The sequence below is a fragment of the Ischnura elegans genome, chromosome 1, assembly GCF_921293095.1.
Source record: "Ischnura elegans chromosome 1, ioIscEleg1.1, whole genome shotgun sequence".
In the NCBI taxonomy this organism is placed as follows: Eukaryota; Metazoa; Arthropoda; class Insecta; order Odonata; family Coenagrionidae; genus Ischnura; species Ischnura elegans.
The window spans coordinates 91,124,436-91,149,659 of NC_060246.1; the positions used below are offsets into that span (position 1 = coordinate 91,124,436).

At 41.4% G+C, this 25,224-nt stretch overlaps 1 protein-coding gene across 2 annotated transcripts in view; it reads right to left on the reverse strand.

Annotated features, from left to right (window-relative positions):
• Positions 1–25,224, reverse strand: part of LOC124165768 (mucin-19-like) — a 76,921-nt gene that overhangs the window by 1,063 nt on the left and 50,634 nt on the right. The window contains exons 2-6 of one of the 2 annotated variants that reach the window (XM_046543271.1): positions 9,643–9,752; positions 4,054–8,613; positions 3,415–3,885; positions 3,262–3,329; positions 2,816–2,918 (exon numbers count right to left, since the gene is read on the reverse strand). In XM_046543271.1, the coding sequence (XP_046399227.1) occupies positions 2,816–2,918; positions 3,262–3,329; positions 3,415–3,885; positions 4,054–8,613; positions 9,643–9,712 (5,272 nt within the window). In that variant the 5' untranslated portion in view covers positions 9,713–9,752. Of the gene's footprint in view, positions 1–2,815; positions 2,919–3,261; positions 3,330–3,414; positions 8,614–9,642; positions 9,753–25,224 lie in introns of both variants that reach the window. The other variant, XM_046543264.1, reaches the window with a different exon arrangement.

The window sequence follows — 25,224 nt, forward strand, 5'->3', positions numbered from 1 at the left end:
GGCCCCCCTTCAACGCTAGCTTATATCGTGAAACGAATATGAAAGGCGTAATAAAAAAAGACTTGGATTACTTGAACCAAAGTTTTTTTTGCTATTTTAAAATTCTACGTTTTCATTAGTTGCCTTACAATGTATGTAAACTCAGAGTAAAATCATAACAAAGAATAAATAAAATAAAAGTGCGAAAAGACAAAAGAGAACCTAATACTTTTTTGAAAGGGTTATTCGAAAAGATTATTTTACAGACATTTTAGATGGGCATTTCCATGAAAATGTCAACTTTTTCTCACAAATTAAAATTTAGGCTGGAAATATTTTATCTTTATAAATCAACAGCAAATTGATTGAATTTCAAGAAATCAATGTTTGAAATATTATCCACAGCCTTGCTAAAAGTGTTCTAACTATACTTCGATTCACAGAGCTTTGAAGATGTTTAAAATCATTGCACTTTGGAGGCTGACCTCGGAGTAATTCCGTCACATGTTAATTATGGGCTTGTTTAGAAGGTATTTCAATAATTAATTTTGTTTATGTACATGAAAATCACCTTGTTAATGTTTCTTGATCATGCACAGTTACAAGTTTACCATTTTTTTGTATTTTACAAATCAATCGAAATATCCTATCGCATAATTTTATCTAAAGGTAATTCCGTCATAAATGGAATTGCCCAGATTTCTTTTCAAGTGTCAAGGAACGGCATCGCCAAGTAACAGATAATAGAACAAAAATGCATTATTGAATTTAATTAGATGTAAAATTCTAACTTTTCATTTTATTTTTCTTCCGAAATTGCTATTTTTATTAGATTTTATCTAGTTGTTAAGAGCCGGAATACCGTCAAAATCTATTTCCGGTAATACAATTTCCTAAACTTTTCCGGGGGAGGACCTCCGGAATCCCCCTCCCCCGGTAAGGGGGGCCCCATCATGAGCCCCAGGGAGCCGAGGGCTCCTTATCCCCCCAGACCGACCCTGTACATTAGCATCTCGATGCCCTACGGATCACTTACTTTAAAGCAGTATCCCTGATTCAAGTGACCAGGGTAGCAGAGTAAAGTGACTATGGTAGCAAGTCTGTAAGCGTACGAGGGGAGTTCAGTAAGTAATGCAAAACGTTTTTCCTCCGAAACGGATTGTTTTATGCAGCATTCAAATACACCATGTTATTCCCCAATCTTTTAACTACACAATACAATTTGTCAACGAAATCTCTACCCAAGGCTACGGCTTGACGACATCTTGAAGGGATCTTGCACGGTACCATTCCACTGGTCGATGTCGGAGCCTACGTCGTAATGTATCAATAACTTCTTGGTCATCGCAGTAGCGGAGATGATGAAAAACGCGTTGCTCAACGAATTGCCGTGCTTTTTTTCCACTATCAGATCACTGCAGACATTCTGCAAGCGCCTATGAATATCTTAGACACCCTGGTTGTACGCCAATAGAAATTCAATCTCTGGCCGTTTTGTGGGACGCACATCCGTTACAGACGTCCAAGATATGCCAAGTTTTTTTAAACCGAAATTGGCTGTGAAAAAAAATGTGTCGCAGTACTTATTGAACCCCCCTCGTATTATTAAGCAAGTAAGTATTGAGAATTTTTTCAACAAAAATAATCCGATTTTGCCCAATTTCAAAAACAAAAATCTTGCACGCATCGAAAGCAATCTCGTATATAATATTTTATGGAACTCAACTTAAAATGGAATATGATGGGATAATAAATTCTACTTATGTACTTTCTCTATATTCGCTTTCTCATTCAAAAGGCAAGTATGATTTCTCTATTAGACATTTCAGTGTTTTTACTTGAGTTTATTCAATGAATATTGGGCAATGCAGGTTCTTAGTAGCAAAGGATGTAACACAAGGTCTTGCTTTTGTTGATTATTGTGCTTGGTGAGAACTTAAAAGTAATAATTGGGATGGAAGGAATTTACCGCAATATTCCCATGAAAACTGAATGCTATGGAAAATACCGCTGACATTAAAATACTTATAAAACTTTGATAAGTTACACATATAATCAACGAGTAATTTGACCTTAATTTTCTTTGGCATTGGGACTACTTTTTTTTTAGGCAATGGTGTGCGTACGGCAAATATACAATTCAAGCATTTTGTAGAAATTGCTTATTATAACGATAGTAAAACCTATCTTGATAATTATTTGCACTTTTTTTTAATAATTTTAATTGATAAGCATTTCATTGTGACGCTATTATTTATCTGAAACAGTTCTACAAAGAAATCACCAGTGGCGGATCCAGGATAGGGACAAGGGGGGGGGGCTAAGTATAGTAACCTCCCAGCAGTGGTGGGGGTCCGATCAAAATTTCCATTCTATCTAGTGTAAATTGGATATCCAAGGGGGGCTATAGCCCATTAGCCCCCCCCCCCCCATAAATCCGCCACTGGAAATCACTATACTTTTTCGTAGATTTAAAAGACAGAATTATCTACAATTAAAATTTATTTAAACTCAGCCATCGAATACGCTGAATAGACGGAGTTTAATCAGAAACGTAGCTTCCAGCGAGATGACTTTACTAATAAAATACTTTTGGAATTTTGTACAACATTCAGCCAGCTTTACATGTTAACATCACTGACACAATACTATGAGCTGCTTTAATTATTTTTACGTGACTACTTGGTAGGCAAATAAATATTATTAGATTATTCTAGTGGTTATTTTCATTCGGCGAGTAGTTAACAAGTGTCACGACATTAATATACTACCTAGAAAATAAGGTAATTGATTATGTTAATGATTTTACAAGGATGTATTTAAACAAGGTTTTTACCTGTAAGATGTCTGCTATAATCCCTTGAGCACTTGAAGAATAAGCGACAATCGTCCTTGTACGGGAAATTTCCTGGTCCGGGGCAGAGCTCGTCTTCTTGCACCTGTGATAATTGCAGACATTTTTATGTTAACTTGGAAAATATTCCTGATTTTACGTATCAGTATCAGTTGTTAAATGCATTTTTTCATTTCTAAATTTTATATTCATATTTTAAAAAAATTATTTAGGTACATATTTGTGCGCAGTTCATTTACCAAAATATTTTCAACAGAGCACTAGCGGTGTCATTGGTTAACTGACTCATCGTTTTGATGTTAGGGAATTATATCATTTGCTGCACCATTAGCATTCATTATATATTTCAAAAATGATAAATACGAATGACTGGGGTGAATTATTGTGATTCCTAGAATAAAAAAATCGAACAAAATATTTTTTATTACCTCTAATGTAGATTCTATGGGTGATAAGCTTCTTCTTCCGGGTTTGCCTTTGCAAGGTTCGGCTTTGTCTGAAATTTGATGAAAAAAGACTATTAGAATTCTTTACTTTCAAGTAAAAATTATGAAGTATGTATGATTAGTAAAATAGCTCACCAGGACTTAGGCATTTCAGCTGCTTATCGTCGAAAACTGTGTCATTCGGACAGGTTAACACCAGCACCTTGATGTCATTATTGTTATCATCACACTGGTAGAATTGGCTGCAGTTTTTAGGGTGTCTGCGGAATCCTGTTGGACAGACAAAGTTATATTGACCCTCTTTCAGCTCCGGACAAGATGAAGCGCTTCCATTTCCTCCTCCTCCGCCACTTGTAGAACTAGTCGCTGGCGCAGTCGTTGATGATCCCTCTGTGGTAGGCGCAGGTGTGGTCTGTTCGGAGCTATTAGTCGACGCACTCATCGTTGTCGTTTCATTTGAACCTGTTGTTTGTGCAGAACTAGCTGTTGTTTCCTGAGGATTACTCGTAGTTTCGCCTGCCTTCGTTGTCGTCTCGCCCGGTGACGTTGTTGTTGCTTCTGGTGCGTTAGAGCTTGACTCCTGCATCCCTGTTGTCGTCTCTTGACCTGCAGTTGTAGATTCTTGTGATCCTGCTGTCGTCCCTTGTCCTGCAGTTGTAGATTCTTGTGGTCCTGCTGTCGTCTCTTGACCTGCAGTTGTGGATCCTTGTGGTCCTGCTGTCGTCTCTTGACCTGCAGTTGTGGATTCTTGTGGTCCTGCTGTCGTCTCTTGACCTGCAGTTGTAGATTCTTGTGATCCTGCTGTCGTCCCTTGACCTGCAGTTGTAGATTCTTGTGGTCCTGCTGTCGTCTCTTGACCTGCAGTTGTGGATCCTTGTGGTCCTGCTGTCGTCTCTTGACCTGCAGTTGTGGATTCTTGTGGTCCTGCTGTCGTCTCTTGACCTGCAGTTGTAGATTCTGGTGACCCTGCTGTTGTCTCTTGGCCTGCAGTTGTGGATTCTTGTGATCCTGCTGTCGTCTCTTGACCAGCAGTTGTAGATTCTTGTGACCCTGCTGTCGTCTCTTGACCAGCAGTTGTAGATTCTTGTGACCCTGCTGTCGTCTCTTGACCTGCAGTTGTGGATTCTTGTGATCCTGCTGTTGTTTCTTGACCTTGAGTCGTAGATTCGCTTGCCTTTGTAGTAGTCTCCTGATTGCCGGAAGCTGTCGTCTGCGATGAAGCTGTTGTTGTTTCTTGCGATCCTACTGTAGTCTCCTGAGAATGAGTGGTAGATTCTGGTGCAGTGGTGGTTGTTTCTTCTTTGCCGGATGATGTCGTTTGTGATGCAGTTGTTGTGGATTCTTGCATCCCTGTTGTCGTTTCATGTGAAACTGTGGTTGATTCTTGTGCACCCCCAGTTGTTGATTGTGTTTCAGAGGGGCTACTGCTACCACCTGATGCTGTCGTAGCTTGAGTTGATGACTCGGTACTACTTTGTGTTGCATTTTTCTCTGACTGTTCCCCGCATTCTCGAGGGGGATATACAGATTCCGCGTGGTTGCATGTGCTCAAGGCTGGGTCGAAAATCGTTCCTTCTGGACAGTCAAAGAAATAAATTGAAAATCTTTCTCCTTTATCTCCATCCCAGTCAACGCAGCGGTAAAACTTTTTGCAGTCTGTGGGATGAGGGTAAAAACCTGCTTTCTTGCACTCGAACTTTGGCTTATCCCCTCCAGTGCTTCCCGAAGTCGATGACTGAGATGATGGTGTCGTTGATGCTTCCGATTTTTCAGTTGTTGCTTCAGATTTTTCAGTTGTTGCTTCAGATTTTTCCGTTGTTGCTTCAGATTTTTCAGTTGTTGCTTCAGATTTTTCAGTTGAAGTCGAGGTTGACTCACTGGGTGCTGATGTCTGTTGTTCAGTTCCTGAAGAGGGTGGCTTAGTTGAGGCTTGAGTGGTTGTTTGGAGATTATCAACCGTAGATTGTGTTGTACTTGAGGCTTCAGTGGTCCCTTGTTGTTCGGTAGATGGTGGTGGCTTCGATGACCCTCCAGCATTTGATGAAGATGATGTAGTTTGAGGGGTGGAAGGGGTGGTAGAGGTTTCAGTAGAAGCTTCAGAGCTGAGAGAAGTTTGAGATGCAGGGGTAGTAGATGTTTCAGTGGACGTTTCAGAACTTGGGGAAGACGTTTGAGCTTCTTTGCTATCCTCGGTGGAAGATGGTTTCATCTCACTGCCACCGGAAGTACTTGAGGACTCAGTGGAAGTAGAGGGTGTCGAACCACCTGATCCTGACCCCGCATTACAGTCTTTGCTAACGGCCCATTCATGATTACACGTTGACGCTTCCGAGTCCCATACAGTTCCCTCTCCGCAAGTAAATTCGTACTTTTGGTAACCCCCTTTGCCATCTCCGACGCACCGGTAGAATTTTTTACAGTCGTTAGGGGCAGGGAAAAAGCCTTCAGCCTTGCATTCCCCTCCACTACCTCCAGTTCCTTGTGGGCTTGTACCACCACCTCCAGTTTGATCGGGTTCCTTTCCTTCTGGCGATCCTCCAGAAGTTGAAGTCTCCTCGGGCTTAGTTGCTTCTGTTGTTACTTGTGGTCCACTGGTGGACGTTGGCGCCTCAGTGGAACCAGAATTCATGCTTTCACTTCCTGTTTGAGAGCCACTCGGGTTCACTGAAGTCGTTCCGCCGCTACCATTCTCAGGAGTTGAGGAGCCTCCGGTTGTTGTTTGGGTTGCGGCAGTTGTTGAATCTTGTGTACCAGAACTTCCTTCCGTATTCGTATCTCCGGAAGCACCCTCGCCTTCGGAACCTGCAGATGAACATTCAGGCCCAACTGCATCCGCATAGTTACATGTTTTCAGAGTACTATCCCAGGCTGTTCCCTCTCCACACTCAAATTCATATTTCTGATAACTTCCATCTCCGTTTCCTACGCATCTGTAGAATTTCTTACAATTTCCTTTCACGGGGAAAAAGCCTTCTGACGTGCATTTGCCATCAGAAGCACCGCCAGTAGTGCTTCCTGAAGGAGATGATGATGTTGTAGGGGATACAGTAGAAGAGCTTTCCGCTGCCGATCCTGATTCTCCTCCATTTTGCTGACCAGGTTCTTTTCCTCCTCCCGAAGAAGGTGACTGGGTTGTTGAGGGTGCATTAGTTTCTTGGCTACTACTCTCTTGGCCAGAGGGTTGCTGCTGGCTTCCTGATGAAGAACCAGTACTCTCTGTCGGTTTGCTTTCTGAATTGTTTCCTCCACTGAATTCTCCTTGTGATCCACTTGAGGAAGATGTCGTTGTTTCCGTTGGAGCTTGAGAGGATTCAGGTATTTGCGAACTGGACCCTGAACCATGTTCACCTTCGCTTCCTGAGCCAGTCCCTTGACCTGGTGGAGAACCTGAGCCTTGATTGCTGTCACTTCCCGAGCCTGCCCCTGAAGTTGGTGCCGTATTACAGTCCCTCTTAACAGCCCATTCGTGGTTACAAGTGTCTGAATCTGGATCCCATACTGTGCCTTCTCCACATTCAAATTGATACTTGGTGTAGCCTCCTTGCCCATCACCCACACAGCGATAAAACTTCTTGCAGTCACCCATGACTGGGAAAAATCCTTCTGATGAGCATTTATCATCTGATGAACCACCTTGCGAGGAGGAGCCTCCTGATGAGGTGCTAGTTGATGAACCAGAGTTTGGAGTTTCTTGAGTGGATGAACTAGGCGTTTCCGAACCTTGTCCTCCTGGACTTTTGTCTTCCTCGTTTCCACTTCCAGATGGCGATGAATCAGTTGCAGGCATTGATCCGCTGCTCTCTGTGCTTGGCTGTGAACTACTTTCCGTGGAAGGTTGTGGTGCACTCGTGGTCTGACTTGAGGATTCAGGGCTGGATCCTGCCGATGCTCCACTTCCTTGTTGATTTTCAGTCGTAGATGCCGTAGTTGACTCAGCACTTGGAGGTGGTGACCCACCTCCTTGCTCGGCTCCGCTTCCCTGGCCGCCACCTGAGCTTGATTCAGAAACAGGCGCGTTGCAGTCTCTCGTAACGGCCCATTCGTGATTGCAGGTATCGGAGTCAGTGTCCCAAACCGTTCCGTCTCCGCACTCGAAGTCGTAACGCGTGTATCCTCCATTTCCATCGGAGACGCAGCGGTAGAATTTCTTGCAATTTCCGGGGAATGGTTTAAAACCTTCCGAAGAGCACCCTTTGCTGGCTGATCCGCCACCTGTCGACCCTCCCCCTGGTTTCGAGCCGCTTGCCGCACCACCGCCGGATGCAGTTTGCTCGGTTGATGGGCTAGACTCAGCCGCGGTCGACTCAGTACTGGAGGGCGAAGAGGGCGCCTCGGTACTTTCTGAGACGGATGTACTAGTAGGGGGTGCAGTGGAAGGTTGTGCCGCTTGGGATGATGTGGTAGATTCAGTGGGTTGCGGGGTAGACTCTGAGGAGACTCCTCCTCCGTTCGGGTTCTCAGCTGGGACAGATCCTTGGGAGGCGGAATTATCTCCTCCTGCTGCTCCACTTCCCACTTCCTTATCATCAGTAGTTCCTTCGGTAGAGCTAACGTTCTCTCCATTTCCTGTCTCGCTGCCACCTGCTCCTGCTCCACTGTCCCCTGCGCCTCCAGTTCCGCTTCCTGCTCCCCCTCCGCTAGTGCTGCACGGTCCGGATACGGCATAGGGGTGGTTGCATCCTGATATCTCCTCATCGAAGACTGTTCCCTCCCCGCACTCGAAATTGAACACGTCGTACGTATCGCCGCTCTGGACGCATCGATAAAATTTCCTACAGTCCTCGGGGTCTCGGAAGAATCCTTCAGAAGTGCATGTGGGCCTCGCCGATGCTTTGGGAATGACTTCGTTGGTTTCCCAAGGGGAAGGTCTTCTTCTGGACGCTGATGCTTGTGGTTGGACTTTAGTTTGTACAATAGGAGCGTAATGGATCCTGGGCGTATCTTTGGTATGAGCCTTGTTAGAATTAGGTGTCGCCACTTCCGTCTTTGTTGAGAATTGTGGCGTATGAACAGGTACATGGGTACGAATCGGCACTATCTGGGCGAATTGGTTCCCTCCTCTCTCCACATCGTTCACCAGAGTCAAGCATCCGACTCTCTTCAGCGTCCCTGCGTGGTTGCAGACCTTAAGCTCTGGGTCGAATGCAGTTCCTCCGCTACATTGGAACTGATATGCCGTGAATCTCTGCGAGGAGGAACCGCTCCGCCTATTCCATGGCGCCTGAGGTTGTCCGTTGCTCACGCACCGGTAGAAGACTTGGCAGTCATAAGGGTCACCGTGAAATCCTTCAGATGGGCAGACAAACTTGTGTACGCTTGCTCGATGCCTTCTTGCTGTAAGAAGAAAAAAGAGATTTCCATGTAGTTGAATGTATTTTTCATAGCATGTTCATTATGAAGTGCTACTTATATTGAAAAGGTTTATTTAACTAACGGAAAAACTTGTATGACCAGTAAAGTTGGTGTTATCCTTCGCAAAATGCTGTTTTAAGTTGGTCGAGACTAGTATTTATTTTAACATCCAAATTAAGGTTAACAATAATTCCTTTCCTTTATAGTAGTAGTAATTTTTATTTTTTTCAAGTAGTGAACATTGTAATTCTTTTTTGACTTTCAAAATCTTATGATTCGTAGTTGGAAAGGAAACTAATTCAGTAGATACATTGATGTAATTATGATGCTAAAATAATAAAATTACAGCCATCCTTAGGACATATACCTTTAAATCAATTAACGATTTCAAAAATTTTTAGGCAGCTGTTCTAGCTACAAATTTCAAAAGTAGGGAAACCTTTTCAAGTAATCTTTATGCGAAACAGCTGTAACCTATGATTATGCCTGATATATACATACCCCAGTTCCACGTATTTTATTCATTACAATGAGTAAATGTATCTGTATGGAAACTCATCACCACTACTTGGCAGGTCTCTTTTCGCGACGAATTACTCGTTTAAAACTTCCTCAGACTTTCTTTCCGTAACCAAAATTTGAGTTGCTCAATTATAAGAATGTAGCCCCCTTATTCACTCAGATGTAATTTTTTATAATCGACTTATAAGCAAATGCTAGCAAAGATCCACTTTGTACCACATGAAAATGTCAAGAAGATAACAGGAATTTTAATCCATTCAATCATTACAAAAGGGGGAAAATTTGACCATTATATTGGGAATGATGAGTCTTCTTAAATTATGGAGGTCTCTTATATATCTCATAATAAGATTCTTATTTTCTGATGCATTTATAATTTTATTTGATTGTTGATTTGATTTGGATGCATTTCTGAAAGTGATGTCTCTTTCAGCGTCTAGAGTACACCAATATTTTCTTTTAGATTTGGAATTCCATTTAAATTTTTACCTTGAATTTCATCAACGTGGAGTACCACTCCTCCAACTAGTAGGACCGCCAAAAGTAACGGTGATGCCATGTTTGAGAATTACAGTCTTCCACTCATCCGCTGTGAAATACTGAAAAGAAAAGCATCTCATTAATTCGGAGAAAAAATACGTCGTACTGCCGTAATTTTATTGCATATAGATCAGCACTTAGAAGAAAAACAAGAGGTCTTTAAAAGCATTATAGACTATATTATTGGTACTCGCTTTGCTCGCTGGGGGGGCTGTGCCCCCCCTAGGCCCCCCCCGAAAAAGGCCTGCGGCCTGTTATGCTCACTGTGGGAGGTCTTACACTTTTTGTTTACTATTTGTTACTTAAGGATCGTTTACTTTTAAGCTGGCTAGCTTAGGTATAAGCATTATTTCCACTTTCACGTAAAACGAGCTCATGGTACGTAGGCTACAATATGAATGTAAATATTTATAAAGAGAAACGTTTTTCTGAGGGGCTAAAAAAGTAAAATAAATTTCTACGAGTTTCTCTAACTTATTCAATTCAAATACAAAAAACGTTGAGACCACGTTCCACTGTAACACCCAATGCATACGTAATATCATAACATAACGACTTTACGTATTACAATGAAAAACACGTTTATTAATTATTTTCCACAAAACTCAACCAAATTCTTGATATACGAATAAGATGTAATAGCTGTTCCCCTTCATGTTGTTCGTTTGTATGACAGCCGCGCCGCCATTGGAATTTGGTGGCCATTTTTTGAACTAATCCCCATACTCAATTTTAGATGAATAGACAGATAAATAATTGTAAATTTAGTGTTTTCATAATTTTTCCTGGGGTTTCAGACAATTTTAGAGGGGGTCTTCATTAGACTTTTTGCCGTATCTCGTCTCGTTCACCCCAAACATTTGTATAGGTGAGAGAATGAATGAATGAATGAATGAATGAGTGGTCGTTAGGGGATTTTATTATATATAGATAAAAGAAGTGAATTGAAATCGTTATTCGAGCTCAGTTTTCTCTTGACTGTTTGAAGGAAGTTTCAGAGTTGCATGTGGTGACGCTGAATATTCAAGTATGTATTTCCATAAAAACTTAGCATGATATATATTTAGTCATGACACCAAGAAACATTTTAACACCATATTTCAACTTTAAAAACTCTATAAATAAAATAGGGTCCAAGATTTTCTGGTTCACTTGCGCGAGGAATTCAATTACATTTTATTGGTATAATCCAATGAATTATTTGGTTTGCTTATAATGTTCACGGGCTTTCCATGTCACCATTTACTCTTTTGTTTCTGATAAAAAGAACGTGATGTGCTGTATAGACTGCGTTGCTAATTTTGTTATGTGACGACCATATGTAAGTGAGCACTATTTTATATATTAGGAAGTCAATATTGGTGATGGAATAGCTCTGCATCGGTTCCAATAATTTTTATTCACGGTACAGAATGATAACGCTTTCTTTAATGAGGCATCGGCATTGTGAAATGAATTATTACGCTCTTGTTGGGTCGCTCAGGTGGCTGCGGCTGTGATCGTAGCCTTCAACTTGCTGTTCTTCTCTTCACGTTTCTTCTTTGCCAGAGTGAGAGGACTTTCTCGAATGAATTGGACTCGAGTAACTTCCTTTTCGATCTCGGTTGACGCGATTCCCTGACATTGAAACGAGTTTAATGTCTGCGGGCTCCCTGACTGGAATTCTTATTGAACCACCAGCTGTGGCTGGATGGAGGGAAGCGACCGAATCTCTTTAGTTCGATAACCTTAGATTCTTCTTCCGTGTTTCATTCATTACTATTGACAGTGACATTAAACTTATCGCACGTTTAAGGAATATTCGTTTTCAGTCGACGCTTAAGCTAGCATGTTCACCTTCAATTATTGCAGCGGACGAGCTTACATTTGCGTCGATAGCAGGTTATTTTTTGGTGAAGAATTGATTCCGTGAAGTTTTGTTTGTGAATGCACAATTTTTTGAACTTGGGTTTGTGAAGGAAATCAGTAATTTTGGCCCTGGAGAAATCTTGGTCGTGGCAAAACGCGAGATCTTGATTAAAAATTTAAGGGTAGTCGTTCAAGTCAATTTATGCGGAGAAATAGTCCGTAATTAATACCATTAGTTCCCTTCGTGTCTACTCCCTAATCTTCATGAGTTCAGTTTATGGAAAAATTGTAGTTAGGAAGAAAGTAAATGAAATGTGGACATGATGGTGAAAAAATATTCAAACTATGGATTCGTAAGGATGAGGTTAAATGTATGCCATTAGGAGAAATTACATTTATTAAGCAAAATTTAACATTATTTCACTTCTCTTAATCTCGCAAAGTTATTTTATCAATGCCATTTTGTGGTTGAGGCTATCAGTGAGTATTATTAAAAAAATCAGGGTTATTTATTATTCGCAAAAATCATTTCAAATTTAGCCTCTTATGGTCTCAATTAAGTAAGAAATTCTGCATGATTTGTTTCCATTGTTATATACTCCTTAACCTCCCCATTCACGTAAGTCATTTGTCAGGGCACATCCTGCCCTGACAAATCGCTTCACGTTTGAACGCGGAAGACTTACAACAGACATAAAGCGGCTTGAGCCTATAATCGGTGATATCTCCCGCAGTCGAGGGACAGGTAGGATACTTGGCCTGAGCAGTGCACGCTTTACCCCCGTTTTATTTTATTCGGGTTAGGTGGTGGGTAGCGATCGCACATAGGCGCCACTTGATCATCATACGCCTACTCCCTATTATCCAATTTTCCGCGTGCTCTCTGCAAGTACTCCAATCCACTCAAGTAGGCACATAATTTCCTCCTCCTCCCTCCAGTATCCAGAGTCCTCGCCGTCCGCAGAAAGGGGCGACTAACTGGTGTTTATCGAATTACGGTGCCTCTTTGGCGGGGAACACTCCCCAAGTCGATTCCCTCCTCTCGGCGCCACACCCCTCGAGGCTTTGCAAAATGGAGCACGGATTAGGAGTGGGGGGAAAGGCTTGTAAAAGCATCTTTGGCACGGCGATCATAAAATCATATTCCCCCTCTCACCCTCGGCCCCGCGGGGACTTACAAATTGGAGACGAGTTATGGCTCGAGTTGAGGAAACTGTTTCGCTGCCATTCCGTTACTTTGGCCTTGGGATGAGGGAGCGAGTTGGCATTTGTTTGTATGTTTTGATATTTATATCAAACTGTGCGTCAATCTTGGGAAATAAAATTATTAATGATTGAAAAAAACACGTCATAAGAAAAATATTTTCTCAGGTTTCCGTCTTTTCGCGTTGATTTTACGTATTGATGGGAATTAAATGTGAAAATTTTACAGTTATGTCATTGACCCAGGTTTTATTACCCTGTGCTAGCAAATAATTCGTGGATTATACTTATATTTAAAAAAATATTTGCGTTGAATAGGTTTCATTTGTAAAAATGAAGGATAAAGCAGAAGTATCAACTACGTATGACCATAGGTATAAAATTTAATTTTTCTCCCGTACAAAGTTTTTTTTTACCTTGCGCATAGCAGAAATAAAGTGTTGGCAACTTTTTACGTGCATTGAAATGAAAAATTTATCTATAGCATAACCGTTTTCATTCGTGATAGCTATTTACCTGGAAAAAACACCTTTTTAGACTTTTCAATAGATAGATTTTAATGATTTAAATTAAGCTTTATGAACTGTTGGAGAAGTTAGTGGAAAACTTATAGGGAGGACTGAGTTTTAGAATTTTTTGTAGATATTGTTTTAGATATTTAGAATTATTTTGTAGATATTTATTTTTATCAACTACTATATCGCATTATACTGTTCCAAGATTCTTGGTGAATGAACACTAGATAGATAATGAAAGCGTGAAATATATCAAGCATTCTAATTATGGTAGCATCTCCAATCAGGACATAGCTACCGTAGCTTGCGGAGAAGTTTTCGGGGAAAGAAATTTCGGAGAGCTTTTCCCTCCCGGAAAGACTCGCCGATAAGTTCTTCGAATTTTCCCGCCGATCTGGAGTGAACGGGTCTCCATTTCCGCGTACCGACGCGGCGGGTGCGTGGGCCCGCCAACATAACGGTTCCGAGACGGGCCCACACCGCCGCCAATGCTGCAGATGATTCCCTGGGACGCTCCCATACCCCTACCCCTCCCCCGGTCGCAATCCATTTCTCATTGGCTCTCGGGTGCGGCGGGACGACTCTATCTAATTTCCATCCACTCCTTCCTCATTCTAGTTCCATTTGCGACTCGACCACTCTTACCCCAACCTCTTGGGAGTTCGCAGATGGGTTTGGCGATCTCCTCCTCCCCCGCCATTAACGTCCGTTTTCCCTATCTCGCTATCCTTCGGTTGACCACCTGCTTTAAATAAGGGTTCTCTCCGGAGAGGACGCCATCCATTCCCGCGACGGATAAAACCAGTCCTCTTCGGAGTGGAGCCTCTCCTCTAATAAGCTCCCGTAGGGTTGTAGTAGGAATGGCAGATACATGAGTATAGAGATAGGACTGAGAGATAGAGCTAGCGAGCTTACCTCAGCGAATTCTCGTGTGCGATATATCGCCGGAACATTCGCAAACCCCTGAGGAAACCGAGAGTGTATGGGATAAATCTCGCGGCTCCGCCTGCCGAATTCCCTCTTCGTAATCCGAGACGAAAGCGAGCGGTTCTCCATCGATGAAATCGCTTTGGCTCGCGTCAGCTCGTGGAACTGCCGCTTCACATCCCCCTAGTTGAGGCATTCAAGAGGCGCGTGTTTTAGATGTAGAAATCTGCATAATATCTTCACTCTCGCCAAAAAATTTATCGTTTTCCGCCAGCCCGAGCGCTTGGTCATTTCTTTATTCATCTCATTTGTACGTGAGAGGTTAGTAAGTCTATGAGATGAGGGTAAAAGCGTCACTTAAACTTTCTTGGTGGCATTGCGTACTAAAAAAATGAGAATGGAGTAGGTAACCTATGAAAGCTCACGATAAAAGCTCTATTTTGATATAGGTTGTAGGCTCTCAGCTGTTACTAAAATTGTTAAAAATGCTTGCTGGTAATTTTAAAGGTCGGCATTCCAGGTACATCTGAGTTACTTAAACTCGTACGGAGGAAGAGTGTTTATGTTCGTCCCTGATGGTAAGTATACATCGGAGGGGTGTACGTATGCAAGGTGGCCATAGTGGCTGTTTACTGAGGTATTTGAGTATGAATAAATGAAATAAGCAGAGGAAAGCTTTTAATTCAGGCGGCAGAAGAAAATAAACCTTACTTAGTAAAGAGAGTATAGTGTGAATTTTGTGAAATGTTTTCTTCGTTTGGTTTCGCATGTTAGTTGTTTCGTTCATCTGCTGAAGGGGAAACGTCCCCGAGGAGTGGAGAAAAGGAAAATTAAAATGCGAGGAAAATATTTGCGTTGCCTCAGAAAGCAATTAATTACTTTCGGAACCCCACAGACGAGGGTAAAGGGTCAACTTGAATACAAAAGCTTGTTTTTTTATTCACGTGGCGGCCTTAAGTCATCTTATGGAATATCCGGGGTTGAAAGCGTTCATCTTCTGCGTTCAGACCGCTACAGCGCGCTGTAAAGAGTGTCATAATTCATTTCGAGGCGAGTGACCTGGTCCTTTGGAATTCTGGCTCTTGGTCAGATGGTGTTGAAGACGAGTTTATTTCGCCTTACCGTGGCTACATCAGGAGATGACCCACGTTGCTACTTCTTCTGCTCGTAACGCAATTTTATGGCCTTACACGTTGCTTCTGAAGTCAACGGGTTTTCAAGGGGGAGGGATGAGGGAAGGTCACCCCTTGTCTTCCGCAAATGTTGATTTTTCTTTTTTTTAACGGTCATTAACATTTTATTTTAGTGGTCAAGTAATGAGAGGTTTCCCGTTCAGCGGAGCGTTTCGGAACACGAAACCTTGCTCTCTGTCAGTTTCATGCAAATCAGTTTACTGGCCGTTGCCTTTCGATTCATTACCGTATTCAAGCTGTTTTTGGAACCGTCACTTTGAAAGAGGAAGATTAATCATTGATATATAGAAATAACGTGTCCAATTTAAATCACCGTGCTGGTATTTTTTATAGCAATCGCCTTCCAGTTATTTGAAGCGGAGTGAATAATTGAAGCCAAACGATGAAAAGGATTAAGCTTGAAATCATAATTCCATTTTTTCATAAAATTTATAGGTAGAAGAATAAACAATAAAATATCGTAGTAATGCGTGATTGGTGGCACTATCATTGTCAGCATCCACTTGTAAATTAAGCGGCATGTTGCCCCCATTTTAGGATCATAAAAATTATGTATAATTTTAATTAGATAAAGAAGGTAGCTATACTCATGATGGTTGTTACGTATATGTAATTCGATACTTGCTATGGATACCGCTCTACCCGCAGACCCTCTGTGTACTTGCGCCTCTGGAATTAGCATGTCAGAGTATAAATAACATGGCTAGTAACACTTGCATGAGCTTGCTAGTAAAATTTTTAGTTGATCTAGTTGGCCAAGGTCTAACGCGGACCTGACCATGAATGAATGAAGTGGATTGTATAGTGAAAGTACGTTTCCATTTAAGTATAGATTTACATCACTTCAAATTGAATGAATATGGCTAAATTAGCTTCAAGTGACGGTGAAAGAATTGAGTGAACAAAGAATTTAGGAAAGTCGATGAATTTATGTGGAAATCGAATGTCAGCCAATTAGCTTCTGTCATGTTTTCATCCCGTCCTTTGGCCATCAAGGGCATGAGAAAATAAAGGAGCAAATAGTTAAGACTACACGCTCAGAAGTGAGCCACATCGTAGTGGTAGTAGCTCCCAAAAAGGAGCTGTGAGCCCATTACGAAACTTTCATGATCTGGCAAGTATTTGATCGTTTATTCTGGCCGCTCTCCCGCACTGAATATGAGTGGACATTTTCGTCGAGCAGTTCTGCATGGTCGTTTTGTTCGGCATCCCTGCGGAGCCAGCCTCCTCCGGGATATCATTTCCCTCGCCGCGGAGGCCATTCCGCGCCGACTACGAATCCATTCGTTTCCTATTTAATGTCCGTGCTTGTGAGAGGGAAGCCGACAGGGCGCGCTTTACATGTGAGAGAAATGGCCGTGGAACGAAGAAGAAGCAAAGGTCAGTTCGCGTTGGACGCGAGAACATGGCGTAAATATAACGAAGGTAGCATTCACGTCTAACTTTAAACTTCCCACGTGAGAATTTGTCACATTACGCCGTAGGTTATGATTCGTAGTTAACTTTGATTGGGTACTGATTTTGAATTCTGTGATTCATTATTTCAAAATGATTAAATTATTCTCGAGTTTTTCTTTTTACCTAAATGGTGCATCCATTAATGGTTAATTAGTTTGTTTGTTTTCCAGCATTTCTTTCTTTCGTCGCGAAAGGCATGCGGCATTGTCCACTAATGTAACGTCCTTCTAAATGTTCACTCCGCGATATTTTATTTTGATTATTTACAGAATAAATATAATGCTATTACATGAGAACCATTTAAAATTACGCACGTTAGTTGTTTTATTTGCCCGAGAATCCTATGCCTAATAATTAAATATTGCCTAAAAAAATATAGCTTCAAGTCAAGGCCATAGCCTTATGATCTAGACTTGACCTATGCCATTTTGTATGTCCTTGCGTTCAACACTGGCAGAACTTGAGCATCTCTGTGCGGATGTAAAAAAGGCGAGGAAAGATCGGGACTTAAGATTTTCCCCTACCCCCTGAATGAGATCAGGTACAGAAGATAATGAGGCCCCTCTGGGCGAGAGAATACGATCTCTCGACGCGGTGTATGAGATGAAATGTCTCAGCATCTCGCCTTTTCGCAAATATTTCGCGCATCTTACTTCTCTTCCCTCTGACATTTGCTTGCACCAGGTCGGTTTCCCTCGCCTCTATAAAGCTTAGACTGATTGCGAGAAGAGATTTATTTTTATGGCAACCTTGCGCCACTAATTTACTTTTTCGTCTATCGCCGGATTAATGATGGCGAAAGTTGATGGCTGGTGATTAAAAGTTTAAAGAAGATTAGAATAATCATAATTTGTATTGTTTTTCTATTCATTGCATTTACTGCTGAATATCGAAGGTTGTTTGAAGGTCGTTCGCAAAAGCTTCCTCGTTGACATTCATTGTTCTTCCGAACTCTGTTTTATAAACTTCGAAAAATGATTCTGCCTACAATGCTGATTATCGAAGGGTTTTTGAAGATCGTTCGTAAACCTTTGGTATAAACGCTTGCTGGCCTTCATTATTTTACCGAACTCTGTTTCATTATGCTGAACGATTATGCAAACATTTCAGCTCGCCATTAAATGCTACTAAACATGCTATTCTTAGTATTAACTGTGGTTAAACATTTCAAAGGATTCTTGGACTAGTGCTAAATTACTGTCAGATTTTCTACCGAATGCGGTTGAACAACATTTATATGAGCGCAGTTGTCACTATTGTAGGGATATTGTATGTTCTCGTCCGCCGTATTTTACTCTACCTTCATGCGGCAAAATTTATGGTAACGTACTTTGTTTACCAGTGCAGAATAAGGGAGAGCACCGAGTGGACGTTCTTTCGTAGCTCTTTCCATTTGGCGAGGGTCGACGCGAATGCGAGTTCCTTTCCTCGGCCCATTCGTGCGTCACCTTTGGAGGCGTGACTGCAGTCGAGGGAGTTATTCACATCGATGTCGCCCTCACAAAGGGGTCGTTCTCCTGAACAGCTTCCGCGACTCGATTGCAGAATATTTATGGACTCCTGCTCCCCGTGGCACCTCTCACGCGAACATGATCTACGCCAGGAACTCGTGTGTAAAAACAGTGTGGCGCTGACCCTACTGACCATTTTAAAGACGCTTGAGAATTTTGTTTTTGAGGAGTTGGTGAGTTATTTATGATATTGATTTGAAATGCGTTTTGAAAATAAATAAGGTGACGTTAAATATTTCCTAAATTCGTTACGAAACATGATTTGTTTTGGCGGACAACTCTGGAGGTTATACCCTCTGGGACATGGTAATTAAGTAATTATATTTTTGGGAACTCTTTATGATTACGTATTGAATATGTTAATAGATATTTATCCTATTAGTTAGTGAATTAACTAACGGTATGGGTTTAATACTTTTCGATAATTGCGGATGTTTACTCAGTGACTAGAATTGGAGTCAGAACTTATGATTTTTGCAATATAATTATTGACACGCAAAAACTCACTATGTGATTTCACTACTATAAATATTTGTCTTGTGTTATGAATGGTTCCAGTGCCTACGTTTTGTAGTAAATTAAATATAATTTATTGGTTGGGAGTCCTTACTTTCATTCATGTATAGTGACATTTTAACCAACCTCCTGTCCTTAGTGCTAAATTCTAAAGACAGAGTAAATATGATTGAGCTGAATGACTTGTTTAACTCAAGTTTCTGAAAGTGTAAGAGACGGCTGATGAATAACCAGATACGTTTACTCGTTAGGATCTGCAAAGTGAAGCTGATACTATGGTTTGGCGAGATATGGTATGCGGAGGGAGAAAGAAAGATGCTTCACGGTCGCTTTCAATTCCCCGCTGTACGCCATAGGTCGGCGGATTCTTTACTGCAGCAAGTGAAAACGCGTGTACATCTAAGCTTGCCAGGTGTGAGCTCAAGTCAAAGCCATCACGTCGGCCAGTATTCACCCTTAGTATCATGACTGCAGTAGCGTACGTGAGAGTAAGAAATAAGATGAGATGGCTGAGATAACGTCGGTTCTAAGGAAAATATTACATTTTCTGTCTTGAGGCAGGTAGGGATCTTTCCACGGAGGGAGCTTGACTCTTACTCCGACTTTTTTTTTTATTGACGACCGTGGAATTGATGAAGCAGTAATCGCTAAAGCCATCCAATAGTATTGGGGGCACGGAAAAACGAGCGTGTATCGAAATTGAATCGTCCTCTTAAGCATATTCCTGTCCGGGAGTCTGAATGAGCCAGCAGAATGGCCTCCGTCTGTTTCCTGCAATCTCATGGAAGTCCCAACCGTGCAGACTGCGGGATACAGGCACAATGGCCACTATTCGATTAGCGCCTTCGTAAACTCTATCCGGCGTTGTAATAAAGAGAGCTTTTTTTATGAATGGATTTATGATTGAACAAGGAAAGAAAGCTAAGGAGACTCTACCACGAATGTGTAAGTGAACCATAGTCCTAAAACGCACCGCTGTTAAACTCCTGTGATTAACATCTCAAAGCCAGAGTATATCCAGCTATAGTTAAAACGATACTCTATAAGTTGAACCCACTCTCCCCAAACAACGCCAACTTTTGCGTGAAAAAGCTATGCAAATTTTTTTAAAACGTTTTAAATGGTTGGCTACCTTTGTTTTAATTAAATAAAAACACGTTTTCTTTATTTCAAGCTCTATTCCGAGAGGGCTCATTCCTTATTACTCGTATTTAATGATATCTGAGTATTAAATGTTCATAATCGCACCTATTATTATTAAATACGACGATAAAATGTGCTTTTATATTCAAGGAGGAACAAAATTTTTCTTGTGGTTTTTTTTATCCTGATTTTCCTCAAGAATTATGGAAATGGTACATTTAGAAGACTCCTAAGAGAATGAAACGTAAAATATCAATAATCAATATAAAAAATTAAAATTAATTAAGTTTGCTCATGTATTCGGTGCTGTGCTGCTATATTCCGCGTGGTATTCTCACAAATTTTCTGATAATCTATTTGCCCTAGTAGGTATATTCATTTCCCATGCTACGGATTCGAGTAATTTATCTCCAAAACTTTAGGAATTTCTCCTTTTGAATTATGAAACTCTCGGAATAAGGGGTTTAAAAAGCGGAGACATTTTTTATAACTTCATTTTGCGCTTTGCGTCATATGCATGATACGTATGGGACGTAAGTCACAAGTCACATGCGTCATCCGTAAGAGACCGAAGACGCGACGATTTTTCGTGGACTTTCACGACCACTGAACAATCTCATATTGAAGTCTTGAGCACGAATCTCGTTCACAGCTGGCGTTCGAATTTGACGTCGATCGTGAACTGTGAATAGCGGCTCCCGAAATACCACGCGAGCGAGCTCCCCATCTGTGGTGCGCGGTGGGAGGGGGGGGGCGCCTCCCGGTGGTCGATGGCGTCTGGACCCGAGTAATTTTCCCGTCAGCTGCTCGATCCCCGACAGCCGAGCCATCCCGAGTTGCAAATCATCGCCCATCTCCGGGCCGTTGCATTCTTTCGCTCCCGCACGAATGCCGCCATTGACGCGAGGCGTTACTCTTTTTTTTTATGCATTATGTATGAGTGACCGGAGGCGGAAAAAAGGACGACTTTTTTCGAGGCCTTATAGACGGGTTACAAATGTGCGTAGCCTATGGATCACGAGGCGCGTCACGGAAACCCTCGCAAGAAGAATGCCCACTGAGGTCATGTTTGGCGAGGTTGAGGTGTTGCTGGCGAAAAAATAAATAAATGATCGCTAGTCGGTAGAGATGGACGGAAATTTAATGGGATAAATGTACGAATGGGGGTGTGATACATAGTGAGCAAGAATGCATGCTATTGGCCAAACGTGGGGCAGGGTTAACAGAGAATGCTTCACTATACTATGCATGTTTATTCGATTGTAAAAAAATCTCTTTGATTCACTCTTATTCCAAACGCCATTACCTCTTGTTTTAATAAAATAGTTTTTTAAAGCCTGTGTAAATGTATTCTTGGATTGTAAGTTCTGGTTGGCCTAGTTGGCCTATGAGATCTGGTTGCAAAATGAGGATCGATTTGACATAATATGACCTGACTACATCTGTGCGTTCAAGTCCGCTGTTAAATACGTTTCGTGAAAAAAATACCTCAACTATCGTTTTATTTTTTACGAGGTAATGTTTTTTTGACGTCGCGAATCATTAATCATTTTTGGTGAACAGTAAACCCTACGAAGAATCTTCAGGAAGAGAATTAGCCCATAATGATGGTCGGTATTCCAGCCGACCCCAAGGTAAAGTGATGGTTTTTATGCAATCCCCGACCAAACTTATCTGAACAATAGCTGGAATCAATCCAAGGCTTGTGGGAAATATGCTGGCAGCCTTTCATTAAGTACTTAAACGGGATATGTTAATGTTAGGGCATCCTTTCCTCTGATCTCAACTTAATATAATAGAGGCTCAAGCTGACAAGTGACTATCCGTAATCCGTTCAATTTTAATTACACGCTTTATCTTTTAAACAGAGAGAATGCGACATGGCCGAATCGAGACCTCCCAAAAAAATTGCTTGACGTTAAAATGGTTTAAGAGATACGCCGTCTTCCTAAATGGTGAGCAATCAAGCACCTCGTGAGCATGATGAACACCTAGGTTGTTGAAGCTAGGGACGGAAATAGAATCGATATTTCAAGCGGCCTTATTCTAATCGGTTTTGTGGCTTGATTTTCGCGGAAGGCGTGGTAAATCGTTGATGAATTGTGGATTTACTGTTTGAAACTTAAGACTGAAAAGAAATGTGCGCACTTTGAAAACGACATTGATAGAATATGTGTAAATTAAAACAATTTAGGGATTGTGGGTTAGAGTTTTTCATTTCATTTTGCTGGCGAAAATATTTTGGTAAATAATGATTGAGCTCTTTTTATTTTTACTCGAGTTATTTTTCCGTTTTGAAAATCAGCATGCTTTTCTCCGAGAAAAAATAATCGAAGTCATGACAATTAAAATACCATTTGGCCAACCGTCACATTACGCCAAACCTGCAACTCTTTTACCGGTTTTTGGCGGATACGCGGAAGTTGTGTGTCCTGGCTTGTTAGAATGTATTCAGGTGGGATTTTCCGGGCATTTATGTAAATTATATCATCGTTATTCAAAATGGGACGTAATAATTCCTATAAATCAACTGAAAATGCAAACATTACCCTACTTATATTCCATTCCCGCCGATAGCCACCCAGAGTGGCCTCGACAACCTTTTTATCTGAATTTCAAATCATTAAAGGACCGAAATCGATTTAAAAGGAGCCATTAACGTTGCCAAAACTAGTACCAGAAAAGTAGCCATCGATAATGTGCTGATCGTAACCCATTTTGTCACAGATCTTCTCGCCCCTGAAAGCATACATTTGGGCAGATTGAATAAGTGGCTCATTTCTTGAGATGGCCGTCATGTTAGCTTTTATTTCTTTCGTGGTACCGTTGATCTCCAGCGTGTCGAGACATCAAGTCACCGTTATCTTTCGGGGATTTAATTTAAGTTATCCCTTAATGGGGTGAATATCTTCGTAATTTCATGCCTTCGCCATTTCCTTGCAAGGTTCGCGAACGTCATCGTCGAACTTCCATTGGCGAACGAAGTGGTTGCGATGTTCCTTCACGCACCGGTCACTCCCCTACCATTCTTGCGTTCCGCGTTCGCTGCAGATGATTTGACTGAACTGCTGTCATTTCCTGATGCGTGTGATTTAAATATAAAAATTGCTCGCTACGCCCCTCAATCCATCTGCTCGAAGTTCAAACGCTCGCGTACATTCTGTCTGCCTTCCAGTTGTTGGCCGAAGAAAAAAAAATGTTCCGTTACGCTTCGGGAAAATTGTACTTGGGTACAATGTAAATTCAATAATCCCTTTCGAGGCGTGACTCACCTATTTTGTATTTTTTTTTTAAATCCTCAACGACTGAAAGAGTCACCGTGATATGTGCGAAGAGAGGTTAGGAATAGATAAAAAAAGAATATTCAAAAGAACAGGCGGAAAATTGTCTATAGCCGTCGCCTCAAGTTTTATGAGTGTCAGGTTCTACGGTACTACTTCCTTCCTTCAGTACAGTGTTGTAATTATCATGCGTTTTTTTTGCAGACAAATCAGCCATATGATATTTTTTCTTTTAATCATTTTTTGTACCATTTTCCCCCTACCTAGGATGTAAATACTCTCTATAGTGCTTTGGATCAATTATTGAACTTCTGCCCAGCTGGTATAATTATTCCACACGTTCAAATTATTGAGATGGCCTTCGTGTTCACTTTTATTTCTTTCGTAGTACCGTTGATATCCGACGTATCGAGACATCAAGTCACCGTTATATTTCGGGGATTTTATTTCAGTTATCCCTTAATGGTGTAAATATCTTTGTAATGTCATGCCTTCGCCATTTATTTACAAGGTTACCGCGTGTTATTATCGAGCTTCTAAGGGCAATGTATGTTTCATTTAGCCAGGAATTTTTGCTATCTTTTGCGACTCACGCCCGAGTTCACGGCCAATTATTTTTCCCAGGAAGATGAAAACGCTTTTTGAAGGGAATGAATCGTTTACAAGACGCCACTTCAGAATCTTAAACTTATCGGCCATAACAGCTTAATTTGCTCCATCCACACCATTTGCATAGAATAAACCACACCCGTCGTGTTCATGTGCCTGCAAGAGCGCCTAGTCCCATTTCTTGTCTCTAAGGGGATGAATATTCATCATTGCCGGGCGAGCAATAAATATCGCACTCAACTGGATGCGGCACTGGAGGCGGGTTCTAAACAAGATAAGGGACGTGATTCATTTCTCAGCGAAGCTTACAAAGCCATTGGCGCGTACATGCGTTTTTCAACCTCACAATCACCTGGGTATAGGAATAATCGCAAAAGAAGTGTGGAAATAATCCTTAAGCCCTCGATTCGTTCAGAATAGTTACGAGGTGAATCATTGCAATTATGTTTGACAGTGCAATTTTGTTGGATAACATGTTTGACAGTGCAATTCAATTGGAAATAATCCTTAAGCCCTCGATTCGTTCAGAATAGTTACGAGATGAATCATTGCAATTATGTTTGACAGTGCAATTTTGTTGGATAGCATGTTTGACAGTGGAATTCAATTGGAAATAATCCTTAAGCCCTCGATTCGTTCAGAATAGTTACGCGATGAATCATTGCAATTATGTTTGACAGTGCAATTTTGTTGGATATCATGTTTGACAGTGAAATTCAATTGGGAATAATCCTTAGGCCCTCGATTTTTTCAAAATAGTTGGGAGATGAATTATCGCATTCATGTTTGACTGTGCAATTTTGTTTTCGTTAATTCGTATCTCACGGCGCGGCCTTGCTTTGTTGAAAAGATTTATTGAGAATGTTAGAATCATTCCTGGGCTGTTTAATCGATGCTATTTTCATCCCGGCAATTACGGGCCGGTTTTTCTAAATAAATCGTCGAAAGCGAAGTTTTTCACGCGCACCGTGGTGAATCACACTCAAGGTGAAGGGTTATCTCCTCAGCACCGCTTGACGTAAAGCGATGGCATTATGTCTGAGCCTCCCATGCGTGGGGATGAAACCTCGCGAAGGAAGTGTTGCCATTTCAATTCATTGCGTGAGGAACTTGTTAAGATCAGTTTCACCAGAGTTGATGAATGATTTGCATGGGGAATTTTGCGTACACTTAGCTAATTCTCACATTTATTTTGACTAGAAATACTTTGCTAGTATACCCATGCTTTTCTGTGGGAAGTCATCCTATTCTTTCTTGTTTTAATCTGTATAAGGCGATGAACGCTCTTTTGAGTTAAAGCTCTGGCTCTTCAATCCGTGATTACATT